Genomic DNA, 14,694 nt, shown 5'->3' with positions numbered 1-14,694 from the left:
TCAATTTTAAATATTGGCACTTACTTGGACGTCGGAAAAAAATTCACAGCCGCACGAATGTACGACGTAATAAATGAACCGATGCCGTGCCTCCATTAAACAGAGGCGCAGTGTTATTTTTTGATTAACTTTGCTTTAGATAATATTTAAAGGCGCCTTTAAAGTATACGGAACGGATAGTTTAATTTATTAAATGCAAACATGTATATAGAGGCCAATGATCGTAAACACAATGTAAACTTTTGTGTATTTATATTTTTTGTATATATTCGTAATCTTGGATACTGAACTACACATTTGTATACGTACTAAGAAGTTTGTCTTAAAGCGAGTTAAGTTGTTCACATGCTCGATGTTTCCATGTAAACAGGTTGACCTGTTTTAGGTATATTAGCTTTCCGATCAGACTATATAAAGAGATCACTTAGAATCGTCGTCGTCGTCAAGGACTTAGCCCATAGAAGCTCTCTGCAAGATATAGGTCTCCCCCAAATATATCTACGGAGGGACATAACATAACCGCCACGCTTGGCAGGCGTGTTGACGATCGCAGTGTGAAATAATGGTAAGCATAGGATGCTGCTGCCCATCATCTAGAAACTTTTTTGTTAGCAGTGGAAATCCTATATAATTAATGCGCATTGTGTGAATTATATAAGATTACTAGCTGATCCCGCAAACGTTGTTTTGCAAAAAAAAATAAAGTTTTTAATTAACAAATGTAAGATAAGGGTTGATCGTAGAGGGGTGAAAATTTAGGTTTGTATGTATTTTTGTATGCTGTATCATAATAAAATAAAAACCAAAAAAATTGTCTAAAAAATTAAAAATAAAATTTAGGAGTGGACCACCCTTATCACTTAGGGTGTGGAAAATAGATAGAAGCCGATTCTCAGACATACTGCATACGCATGTAAAATTAGGTAAAAATCGGTCAAGCCGTTTCGGAGGAGTTAAAGTTCGAACACCGTGACACGAGAATTTTATATATTAGATATCCCGGGAATTTAACCAGTTTTCGCATGTTTAAATCACACTTGGCTACCGCTACTCATAAACCATACCACTTTAAACCTGTTACTACGATATACTATGTTAATACGATAGACCGGGGATGATCAACACACGGACCGCTTGAGGCCCTTTTTACACCTTTATACGGCCCGCCAAACATTTCGAAAATTGAATTCATTTTATCAACTTTCTCCCAACAATATATTATTATAAAATTTATAATAATCTAATTCTAGTACAAACTAAACCTAAATAATTTATTTCTCTTACAGTCACTTGTTCATATATGTAATACGAACGCGACGCATCTGTGTGATGTTTTTGTGTTGGATAAGTATAAGAGAACTTTAATTATTTTAATAGTGTTTATTTTAAATATAATTTTGTTGATTATTAACAATTGTTTATGTGTGTCAAATAATTTCGAAATTTTAATTGACCCGTTGTGTAAAAGGTTTCTCAACCCTGCAATAGACCATTTTTCAGACTATCGGTCTTATGGTCTTATATATATATATACAAAAATCTAGAGGGACAAATAACCAAGTTTTATTAATCTAAGACTTTTTTTTAAGAAAAGGATCAATATTTAGCCACTTCCGCACATGCAGTCGTAGTCGTGCAACAAAGTGCACCGCTGCCAGCTCGCTGATAAATGCGCATGCGGCAAACCATGCGAATTACAAAAGACAGAGTCAGAGTCAAAGTTTTGTCCCTGCGTTTGGCACTAATCGGTGTAACATTACTCCTGAAGATGCCCCGAGGAGGGGTGAAACGTGTTGAATGATTTAACGGTGGTAGTTGTGTAATTCGCATTGTTTGCCGCATGCGCATTTATCAGCGGGCTGGCGGGCGGTGTACTTTGTTGTACGACTACGACTGCATGTACGGAAGTGGTTAAATAATGGGCCTTTTCTTACTTAGGATGGACTTCTGCAAAACAACGCCTGATTCCATTAAATATTTAAGATTTCTTTTCTGAAAAATTATACAAAGAATTGTTATTATTGCCTAACTTATTAAGAGTCGATTTATGGAATCTGTGAGTCTGAGCTTGTACTCTGGTGAACAACGATGCCCCCAGAGCGTAACCCCGAATTGATATTATTACTATCTGATGTCCCTCACTTAGGTCATGTTTCTTAGAAAGAACGTCGCATGCTTACAGTCTTACAGACAGCTTATTCATCAAAGAGAAGTCTAAGAAATAGACATCATTTCTTGCTTTGCTTGCGCTTTATTCTGCAATAAGCGGTCTGCTGATTTTATAATTAGATAGGAAACAAACGCATTTATAATATTATATCTCTAAAGCCATTCATATTTAAACATACACATTAAAGGTTTTACTTTTCATAATACTAACGTTCTTTTATATAGAATTTGGTTCATTGATAACTTAAAAACTTAGAATTCTAGAATTAATTCGTTCGTAGACTACTGTACAACTTGAAACTGTGTAGTATAACTTGAAAATACTTTTTGTCTTAAACCATGATGCATTAGAGATTGGAACCTAAGAAAGTCAATCAAATAAGTTGGCTTAAGTCTAAATTGCCCACGATACTTGACCAGCGTTGCAGGTTGCAAGTTCGAAACTAGAAAGGTAATATCCTGCCACTGAGCCACGCAATAAATTATCTTCGAAACTTTGTAACCGCTCGTGAATAACTTCATAACTAACTTTCCTTACACTTGTCTAACCACTGTGAAATTGAACAGCTTTCACAAATGTATCGCATGCAAATTTTATCTCTAGTACTTTACATCAAGTGTTAAAGTTCTATCATCATCATCATGCCAGTTTATGATGACCATGACCATAAATCACACAAGAACTTCGGCTCCAATGACTGTCGGCTACGAGATCTATGTATCCCCTGACACTTGAGACGAGTAATTCAGAACTACACAGATGACCTTAGTTCTACAGATCTGCGCATATCTGATTTCATCTCACAGCATAGTCGAAACCTTCTTATATGACCTATCGTAAACGAACGCGTCTCAAATCCATATATCATCACCGACAGCGCATACTGGTCAAAGATCTTCATCTTTTGACTTTGCGGTATTTACATTTACAAAGTTATTTACATTTGAATATTAATAAATTATTTATTTTAAAAAAAATTAATTATAGTAATGTGCAATATACCATTTCTTTGTTCTTATCTAACAAAGGTATTTCTCTTTGTTACAGTTACGGAGAAGGAGATACGTCTGTGGTAAGCGGTGACGCTAATGAAATTTATTTACAGCTGCATCGACTAAGTAGAAATTTCATTAACGTTCTCATTTTTATTTCAGGCACAAAGGATTCCTCAAAGACTGCCCTAACGGGCTATTAACAGAGCAGGTGAGATATGACAACAAAAAAAAATGAAATCCTGTCGAGCCACGATAACGGAGGATTCTGAAATTAAAAACCTTATTTTTCTCCATTTACAAAGGATCAAAGGCGTAGTTTGGACCTCATGATAAATAATTGTCGTCCACATTTATACAGACCAAACAATTTTTTTGACATAGTCACTGTGCTAGCCTGATCTAATTTTTGATTAGTAATTTCAAGGTCTCTTTTTGTAACTTCACATTGATTTTTTAATAGATTAGAGGTCCGTACACCCCTCCTCCTCGTTATAACACAACTTTATACTTTCTGTCTAAAAACGATTGTCAATATTAAAAAAATTATAATTCTGATATATCAATAATCGGCATTGTATCAACTATCATAAAGTATCTCAAAGGTGATAATCTAATTTTCTCAAGGCCCCCTTTTCTACCTTCCTCTTCCACAACAATAGTGTCATATGAATGGCCTAGAATCTGACGATCTCTTCGTTTCGACGGAAGCACCTAAGTCATCATCTTTCCGACTCAAGTGTTCCCGTGAGGGTTCCCATCTTTAATTTGAATATTAATTTGTGTTTCATCATTAATATCATAGGTCTCTCAACAGATTTCCTAAAAGACCACAAAAAAGCTATTTGTGTTTAAAAATGCCATGTTGGTTCTTTTTGTCTGGACTAAAGACCAGACTACGTAATTTCCTTTATAAGCTATTCGTTGTTTGTGTAATATAATTCAATAACTAAAATAAAAAATTGCTCATCATAAAGTTATTCTTAAAGTTTATAAATTAAACGCAATGTTTATGAAATTTATCTTCATTAAAAAATATCCGTGTATAATCTTGAAGTGTAATACATAATTTTATATTTTAATAATAATAATTTAACAATAAATGAAGCTGGTAATCTTGTTGACCGATTAACAACAACAACACGCTGGACGCAGGCCGCTTTGGTCACATTGTAAATCTATGGGAGAGGGGTGATTCGCTCAGCGAGCTATAGTAGGCTATGCTCGGGATTTCTCTACAACAAGGTTGCACAGACTTATTAAGACTAGGGGCCACTTGAGCAAATCATAAACTGATGGCGGGCCGGCCGCCAGAAGTATAGGTAATTAATTTTTTTTGGTTTTATTCTGGAATAGAATTCAATATTTTTCGAGAGTATTATTTTTGCTGTCGGCGGGCCACCAGTATTCGACCGGCGGGCCGCGGTCTGTACATCCATGCTCTACAATATCGAATCAGAATGAGTAGATCTGTAAAAAACCGAACCGAAGTTTTCAACTCAGCTTCGTGTACTTGCAAATCTAAGTTGCAGCGGGCAGGCCAGAACAGACGGCTGTTGACACTTTAAGGTTCTAAAGTGTAGACTACAGACGCGCAAATCCTTCGTAAGACTTTCGACCACAAGATGGACAAACGTCGGTCAACAGGTCCTATTGGATATTTATGAGGAAAGCCTACAGCAGAAGACATCTTGCTTCTGAAATGATGACGATGAAACTTGGTATTAAAGGTATAATATCTCCTGTAAATAAACTATGCTTATTATAATCAAATTACAGGGATTCATTAAGATCTACAAGCAATTCTTTCCGCAAGGCGATCCCAGTAAATTTGCATCGTTAGTGTTTCGTGTCTTCGACGAAAATAATGTAAGTACACACACACACACACTTTATGCATTTGTCTATTCAGTAACAATTAATTTTACATCTCGCTGCATTGCCAAGTTGCACTAAGCCAATTAAGTATATGATGTGAGCCAAATTTCTGTTTTCTTCAGCGTATATAAAAACAAATTTAATTACACTTAAATACATATATTATTGGTCAACAAAATAAATATAATCCTTTATTTATTTTAAAGAAAATATTTAAATGTGTAAAAATTCCTAATTTTAGATATTCTCCGAGAGATATTTTTAAAAAATGTAGTATTCTAATGGTTGCTTCACAACATATTTTAAGAAACATGCTCATTTATGCGTTGTAATTTAAAACCCTATATGAAAATTAGACGGATATATGATAAAAACAAGAAATAAAAATGAACTCGTAACACCTAAACCATGTCTTTAAAAAGATCAAAAATCCTTCATGAGTCTGAGTGTATACATTTATAATTAAATTCCACAAGACTCCGTTTAGTTTTTAATTCTAAAATAACAATATATTTATATATAAATGTTATTATAGCTTTCAAGAATTTTTAATTGATCGCAATGTTTGAAACTTAATTTATTTACTCATTTGGATTTATTTTATATAATTAAAAAAAAAATCCAGATCGTGGGTAGCGGGTTCGATTCCTGGGATATTTTATGTAATCACACTTTGTGCCTTAATTATACAAAATTATCACAGCTCGCAAACAATTTTGTAGAGTATGGGTAGCTGTGGCTGGACACCTTTGCGTACCATAATACCACACTGATCGCCTACCTACCTGTCAAGTGTAGCGAATATGATGATACTCATTATTTTATATCCCACCATAGATATATTTGAGAGAGGCCTTTGTCTTATATTAGATGTCTATAAGCAGAAACGAATACGACGACGTATTAAAAAATTCTATTTTTTTTTTCTAAAAATGTTAAGCGCGGCATGTCCTCACATGCCACTACAAAAACAAGCTCTGCATACAACACTACATTTCATTTCCATCTGTGATAATTAATCTATAGAATTGTGATCTAGAAATGTAGACGAAGGTAGGAAGGAGATGCAAGAAAGATCGGCAAACTAGGAACGACAGATCATGTGAAGCGTAAAAAGAATGAATAAACTAATGTGAAGGACAAAAGAGAATGTAGAATGAAAATTTAAAATACTCATTCAAACCTAATTTGTAATGTCTTTGCTCCACACAAGGTAGAGAGAGAGTACGAGAAGCCCGAAAACATGAGTCATGTAAAAATATATCCGGTTCGCATGGATGCCAAACATAAAATAACGTTCATCTGTCTTTAGAACGTTTTTGTTTATTATAACTTGTAGCTAATAACACTCTTTCATCACCATTACGTTACTCCGCTTTTCCATAACTAAGACTATGTTATTTTTTATATATATGTGAAGTAGATCACAGATTTCACATTGAAACGACGTACACATAATATGTGTGTTAGTGATTGTTCCTCTACGGTGAGCTAGTTGATGTTAAAAAATTATACATTTTTTACGCAGACCTCTGAAAAGTTTATTTGACTGTTGCACTGAAATTTTACCCTATCAACAGTATCTATGATATTATTGTTTTTGCAACATCATATTTCCTTCTTATCATTCGTATTCTCTCTTCTCTATCTTATTTATAATTCATGGTATCGTATATTCTTAATATAATTTGAGTATTTAATTTTCTGACGAAAGATCTCGTTCCATTAAGGCTATACTCTTCCTTGTTTTAATCTTAGGATATGCCTATTTACTGTAGTAATTGGATGGGAGAGGTAGACGAAGAACAAACTGTTTACTCTTAAATTTCTCGTGTGCGTCGCCATCTCACTTGTTTGTGTGTACATACGTTAAGAGGCACATCTTGCGGGAAACTATGTCTAGCTTTAAACAAAATTAAAAATTGTATTTAGCTTCATCGAGACATTGCTGTTGATAATAGAGATTATTATATCTAAAAGTTTTCTCTAAGGGAAAACATCATTATAAAAACTATTTGTGCACGCAATTTTTCCAAGCGCTTAATTTCACTATCTATTTCTTGGTTGTAGAAGCTTGTTCTATTTAGTAACTATTGGATGCGGTCATTTACTACAGCTTAAAGTCCATCACCACGCCCGCGTTTTCATAGCTAAAGTTTTTGTAACAACTAGACTCAACAAATTTGGCGCCAAATTGTCTTTTGCAAACGAGAGATTTATTTTTTCTCTTTTACTGTATATTTCGTTTGCATTTCTATTGGTGGATTATGCAAAGAAATTCGAGAACATTCTGTTTGCGGTCGAATGAATAACCTTTCCGTTATGCATTGTTAGTTGACCGGGATTACGTCTCCGTCGCTCAATATTCATGAGACAATTCTATCAAACTCCGGAATACGTGCTGTGAGACTTCCAGAGACGAGAATCGAAGATGTGGCAACATGGCGGATTCAAATAGGAGAATGCATATTTAAATTTCGAAAACCTTTCCTCAGAATTCTTATTAATATCCTCAGTTCATAAAACAGACGATATATTTCAAAAATTATCCGAAAGACATTACTTTTGAGGTCAATAAAAAAAGTGACAAAAAAATATTTGGAATAGAAAAACATGCATCTTTATGAAATACATGCGCATACGCGCAACGAGGTCCAATTTCATTTATATTATATTAAAACTTTCCATTTATATTAAAACTAAATTTGCTCCTAAATCAATGGAGCTCATTTATATTAAAAGTAAATTTGCTCCTAAATCAATAGCTCCTAGTTCATAAAGGAATCATAAAAGTGTCATTCTTTAAATTCAATTTTCGTAAAAATTATTATCGTCGGATATTTTAAATAAAAGAAATAGTTTCTTTAATTATGATTATATTTCATTTTACGAAATAACACACAGGTATATATAAATTTATTAATAAAAATCTCATTAAGGTATTGTATATCATTTGTCTTTTTTCAGGACGGCTCGATTGAGTTCGAAGAATTTATACGGGCCTTGTCGGTGACGTCACGGGGCAATTTGGACGAGAAATTACACTGTAAGATATTGTAGCTCTGGCGTCATTCATCCGTAGCCATTACACAGACAATCTTTCAGCCAAATGACGCAATACTGCGTTATTTAGACACTTCCGTGCTATCTAAACAATATTTTTTACAATCGTAAATAGTGTAATTACTAATACTTTTCATGTAGAATAATTGTTTAAAAGGATAGAAGGTTTAAATTTGTGAATAGATAGCTCATTAACTGTCAATTAATATACGAGTATGATACACACAATTCAAAAATCAATGTTTATATTACAACGTAATTATTTTTTTTTATTGTTATTGGTCTGCCGCATTTAAATAGATATAATAAATTAATGAAACTTATTTAATAGTGATCACTTTTAAGTTGATCGGAAATAGGTGTAAAATCTTTAAATTTTTTTAATGAGGTACACATTCGTCTATTTAAAAAAATTACACCTATAACAGAACATTCTGTAAACATATGTCAAAGCATAAAACAAATCGTTGAATAAATATTCTAAGTTCATTAGGAATTAAAAAAATCATTCCATTTCAAAATATAATTAATTGTACGATCGTTAGCGAAAACAGTCTTAGATACGAATAACTTACTAGTACTACATGACGCTGATGGTAGGGAGATGATAGTGCTTTGCGTATGTAATTTTGGTCAATGGCATGGAGTCGAATTGGTTTTAATGGGCATACTGGGGCCACGGGCGGACGAAGGCAAACGTCCAACACGGCGTGCATTCGGCTCTGAGCGCATGCACTCGACTGCCGTGCTAACTCTGGTCTCGATCGAAGCTTGCCGCCTGCGTTTTCGTCCTCCTGTTCTCTGCAACTGCGCGTCGAAGGACGTCAAATTTCGAGCATGCGCGTGAACATACGGAAAGCTGAAGATCCAGTATACTTACGCCTATCTAACAATAACAATGTAATCCGAAGATAAATTTGAGTCACATATTGTCATAACAAAATCTTCTTTGCAATAGAATTGTGACTATTAAACTATTATTTATTTTTAGTAGAGTATGATTCTACATCATAACTGAATTGAAACATCTCTCGGAATTATGGTCATGATTTCAGCCGTAGAAATGTATTCTGCAGATCATAGTTACCAACATAGATTTCAAATAGGATTATTTGTAAACGGGGTGCAGTCAGCATCTTCTCACGACCTGAACAAGGTTATATGACTACCTTTTTTTTTTGGTTTCGGGGGGAAATCTTCCGAACGTTCAAGATGCCCCGCCTCTGGGGGAGGACAGGGGTATGTGGGATTCCTACCCCGGTGATCGCCCTCTGCGCTATACGGGGGACCGTGGTATCTCCCGGCCAGGGATCGCCACGCGGTGTATGCGTGTATACGCTACCCTCGAAGGTTATATGACTACGTACCATATATAAGAACTTAAGCTGCGCTTGTTGGTCCGTCTCCATTCTATAGCATTAAGACCCCAGCGGCCATCAGCTACATGGACTGTCACTTCGACTTTCAAATCCGTTGATCTATGTCGATCACGTTCGTTCTACGGACCTCCTCGTTCATGTTTCGATTAAGACAATCTATTAAATTTATTAATTTGTATTGATCTAGTAGATAAGTGAGATGGTTTCGAAGAAAGTAACCAAAGATACCACGAGTTGGTGAACCGACGACATAATTAAGGTCGCGGTCAGCCGCTGAATGCAGGCAACTGATCTTTGGGTGAGACCTATGACTTGCAGTGGATGACCATCGGGTTTTAACAAGAACCACAGAGAAAAATGTCAGTGATTGAAAGACATCGAGAACGGGGAATCCCGCAATTGGTTACGAGTATTCTCACGCAGGTCCCTGGATAATTTAATGTGTAGTAGAAAATCTTATATTACAATATCTAAGCCATTCAAATCTTTAATGTAAGTGTTTAGCGGGTAGAAAAGAGCTACCGCTCGAATTGCAAGTTAAATTTGAAACAGATGAACGCAATGGTAGCGACCAACACAGATCGCTTCCGAATTCAAATCAGTGTAACCATGCCCTAGAATGATTTAATGTAAAAGGAATTGTGGGCGTAGTGGTCAGAAATACAAAGCCTTCTCATGTAAACGTTTTATTTCTAAAAAAGACAAACCAGTTTTATTGTATATATAAAACCATTGCACTTATGTTTCAGGGGCTTTTCGTCTTTACGACGTGGACAACGATGGATATATAACACGAGATGAAATGTACAACATAGTGGATGCGATTTATCAGATGGTGGTATGTATACATTCATTAATATTTATTAATGTTTTTATTATTTACAACTCCAATATGTTTGTGTTGGTATAGCTCTTTCTTTTTTTTTCTTTTTTTATATGGCTCCCTCTTCTTCGACCCCTATCTGGTTGAGGAAAGGGATTTTATTTTATTATTAATTTTGTCATTTCCCTTTTTTTATTTCCATTCCCTTCTTTCATTCAACACAATATCTATCTTGCTACCCTTTAATTTAACAAATCTATCTATTTTTCTCTTCCACTCTAATTACCTTTCATCACTGCAGTTATGTTTATTTACAATTTGCAATGCCTCAGATTTTTTATTTTAATTTTTCTCTTGGCTCTATCTAGAACAGCTCTAAAAGCGTTTTAGCTTACACCTTTTTACATGCGTCTTAACGTACCTTGTTTCAACCCTTTCATACCTCAGGTGGTCATTTCCGCATACACTATGTTACTAGATATTAGATTTGACTTATCAGAAATATCTTTTAACAGAAATACAAACCGTGTAAACATCACAAAATCGAAAAGAAAAGAAATATAAGAGTGATAAAAAACAAATATCATCTTAAGACAGTTGACGGTTAGTTTAGTTTTGTAAAAATTACCGATTTGATTCTCAATTAGTAATATTTTTTAAACATCAGTATACACTCGCAGTCAAGTTATTCTTGGTTTGAGCAATTTCTTCTTTCGTCATCATCATTTCTGCAGTAGTGCGCCCAATGCTGGACATAGGCCTCCCGTAGATTGTCAGCAGTTTCCAACCAGATTTGAAGTTTATGAATGAGGCCTATGTCCAACAGTGGTCCTATAACTGAAATGTAGACGATACTAAACAGTTTCAAATACTAAAATGTATTCTCCAGGGTCAAACCCCGCAACCGGAGGACGAGAACACTCCGCAGAAACGCGTGGACAAGATCTTCGATCAGATGGACAAGAACCATGACGACCGCCTGACACTCGAGGAGTTCCGGGAGGGCAGCAAGGCCGACCCCCGCATTGTCCAGGCGCTGTCACTTGGGGGCGATTAATCCACAATTATCCTCTCGCCGGACTTCACCTTCACATAGGCAGCACCGAAGCCTATGTATTTAACTTCAAGAATTTGCTTTTTATATTTTGCTCAAATTGTAACCGATGTCGCTTGAGCTATGTTTATTTAAGAATTATATATTGTCTTATAAGAACTACTATATACTTAATATATTTCACTATAAAGCTGCAAATATGTATTGTTTTTATTATATTCATTATCTATGTAATATATATGATTTGAATGCAACACTGGGTGGGAGACAGACTGGATTGGAATGGAAAATTACTACAAAACAACGCTTTGAATATTTGTTTGCTTACAGTTCGTTGGTGGTCGCTTTTAAAGCAAATAATGTAGGAAAAAAGTACTTAGACGGTAATATCTATTTGAATCTAATGACAATAGTTAGACGTAAACGTTTCTATACGTTCTCAACGATTGTAAAAATAAAATAATAAATTCAGTTATCAAACAGAACATTTTTCCGTTAAAAAAATACAAGAAATTGTTTCACTTTCAGATTTGAAATAATAGAATTATTGGGTGAATTGTTACAATAACTAAAAGCGGACGATCAAAACGTTATAGAGGTTTTGGACGAAGTTTGTCTCTGCGTTGTGTTTTGGTCAGGAAATTTTCGATAATCGTGTTGGCATGATATATTATAATTAATATTCGCTCGATGTTCCGCATTTTTGTTAACACATTTAAATTACAATAAACCTATTATTGCTATATGTGTTCTGCTCCATTCAGCTTAATCCTATCAAAATTAATTCCGGACGAGAGAGATAGGCTATTGAGCCAAAATATTTAGTGTACAAAAATTGTTTTTATCTCCTATTGTAACCACGTATTAATTCAGGATAATAAAATTACTTAGAAAATAACCAATACATCTCCGACCATCTAAACACGTAACATTCGATCGTCTGTAAGTATTGTTTCTGTTTCGTCTAAACATCATAATATCGACGATATCAAACCATCACAAACACATCTCCCATTTAACAACTAAAGTATTATCATAATTTTATCATTCAAAAAAAATATTTGTAATAAGATAATTAGATATTTAAGAGTTGTGCCCCAAATAAATTAAATGTTACATTTTGGGGCGTTAAAAAAAAACATTCGAATAGAATTTTAAGTGTTTTACGAGCCGACTTGTTAATGATAGTAAATACGATTGGCAACTTAAAAAAAAACCTAAATTTTTGACAGAAGGGGGGTTAATGTTCGAATTTTAAGTCTCACTATGAACACATGGCTTAAGTCGCTGCTTTCATCGGTGATTGTACATATTCTCATCAGCGTATGATGACGTCAAAATACGATGTCTAACGGACGCACGCTTTCAAATTTTCAGTGCCCAACACCGGCGTAGAGGAGGCGTGCACTCATAACATACATGACATCACATGAACTGTGCGATTTAATAACAAAATTCATTTCGAAAATCATAAAGTGAATACACAAATACACATCAATTTCCATCACAACGGGAGCTAATGGCGTATATTTTGGAAGAACTTTTGGATATTTCCGTTAGGGACTCACTACGTATTTAAATATTAAGTGATTGTTTATCTAAGGAACGCTTTGTAACCCTTCAATATATTGTACTTAAGTTATGATCTCTTTTATTTAACATCATTACGTAAAACAGTAAAACTTGTAGCGATAGATAAAGTCAATTTGGATTTGGAGGTCATCGAATTGGAAGTTGAGATTTTCGAACGATAGAAAGTAGGACAATGTTTGCGGGCTGTGCTTTTTGTCTAGATTTAAGTAGATGGTTTGGCATGATATGTGGTTTGACCGACGAAATTTTACATAAAGACTTTGAAAAGTTGAAAAAAGTTCATTTTTAAAATTTATTGTTATGTTAAACATTATATTTTTGGTAAAAAATGATTTAAGTGTTTGAATTTATTTACATTTAATTTGTAAAGCAGCGAATTATTCTTCACTTATGATATAGATATCTTTTCTATATGTCGCTATAATTGTATCGTTTCTTAAGACGGCATTAATGCCTTTATTTATAATCATTATTAAATAGATGTAGGTGTTTAACTTAGAAACCGTAATTGGTAGTGAAACATATTTATTCTTTTAATCTTAAGTAATTTTAACAGTATTTACTTACACGAATACATCAAAATTATACCATAGAGTAAATTTACGTAATCAAAACCGATTTAATAGTGAATATATATATTTTTATTGTTGGTTTCATTATAAAAATTAAACCGAAATTCTGTCTTTTTTTGGAAAACAATTAAAGGTTTTTTTTATTAACTTTATTTTGTGACATTTGCAGTTTCCGCACATATAACATTCTTTCTTGCTGTATTAGGATAGTTTATAGAATGTATAACATTGGTAACGTACTGGATATACAACGTCATTGGAATCACAAAAAGGTTTAATAATGAAATTATTGATAAAAAAAACATTCGGCACATTATAAAATAAAATAATTAATTAGTTAATTTCTACAAAATGAAGTACCATTTCGACGTCACTTTAGCAAAAATAAATATTCAGTTCGCTACCAAAGTTCATTTTTCAATTAAATTAGATGTTTTAAGTATATAGTCACTTTGTGTGTATATATTAACTACAATTCGCCTACTTTAATACTATACCTGTCTACTTCGATAATATTCACATTTAATATAATTAATTAATAAAGGATATCGGAACCTACCGCTATTGTTTTATTCATTGCACCAATCTCTTCATGTAGCTGAAAATATTTTATAATACCTTTTGTTAAATTTAATCTGTTATTGATATTTGTTAAATCTGAATTTCATCATTCAATCATTTCAAAACGACTGGTGATATAATATTCAGCTGTTGGAAGACATAGGCCTGTAAAAAACGAGACCGGAATGAGGATTGGAAGTATCGGCCGCTCCGTAGGTCCGCCGCTACCTTACTTTGTCATTGGTCGGAAACTAATGCTGCCCTGTCCATTGCTGAATGACCTTGGGTAGTCATCTATAGGGAGATATACCATAATCGCCACACGTAGGTGGGTTAGCGATCAGTGTCGTAATCCCCCAAGTCACCTCATATGACAGCCATTAAAAAAAATTGGCTACTAATATGCCGCGCTTTTCTACATTGATCTTTCAAAGTGCTCCTATTGTAGCTACCACCCCAAATGTAATTCCTTCTAAGGTTCTCTTTAGGGTGAAGAGTCGACGACTGAAGAATTTCTTGATTTATTGTAAGTTTGATATAAAAATAAAAGAACATAAATGAGGTAGGTATACATTTATTGTTTCAATTGTGATCATGTGTAGCCTTTTC

At 34.1% G+C, this 14,694-nt stretch overlaps 1 protein-coding gene across 1 annotated transcript in view; it reads left to right on the top strand.

The window, feature by feature from the left end:
• LOC137919549 (frequenin-2) overlaps nucleotides 1–11,377 on the top strand; it is a 137,264-nt gene extending 125,887 nt beyond the window's left edge. The window contains exons 3-8 of the mRNA XM_068762648.1: nucleotides 3,218–3,242; nucleotides 3,325–3,373; nucleotides 4,942–5,031; nucleotides 8,008–8,086; nucleotides 10,232–10,320; nucleotides 11,195–11,377. Of these exons, the coding sequence (XP_068618749.1) occupies nucleotides 3,218–3,242; nucleotides 3,325–3,373; nucleotides 4,942–5,031; nucleotides 8,008–8,086; nucleotides 10,232–10,320; nucleotides 11,195–11,362 (500 nt within the window). The 3' untranslated portion in view covers nucleotides 11,363–11,377. The remainder of the gene's footprint in view (nucleotides 1–3,217; nucleotides 3,243–3,324; nucleotides 3,374–4,941; nucleotides 5,032–8,007; nucleotides 8,087–10,231; nucleotides 10,321–11,194) is intronic.
• Nucleotides 11,378–14,694: the final 3,317 nt, after the last annotated feature.

This window comes from Battus philenor, unplaced genomic scaffold, assembly GCF_028537555.1.
Source record: "Battus philenor isolate CCGP_79_NKW_IND1 unplaced genomic scaffold, ilBatPhil1.0.hap1 SCAF_1, whole genome shotgun sequence".
NCBI lineage: Eukaryota > Metazoa > Arthropoda > Insecta > Lepidoptera > Papilionidae > Battus > Battus philenor.
Note: the sequence above shows the minus strand (reverse complement) of the source record. Positions and strands in the feature narration are given on the sequence as shown.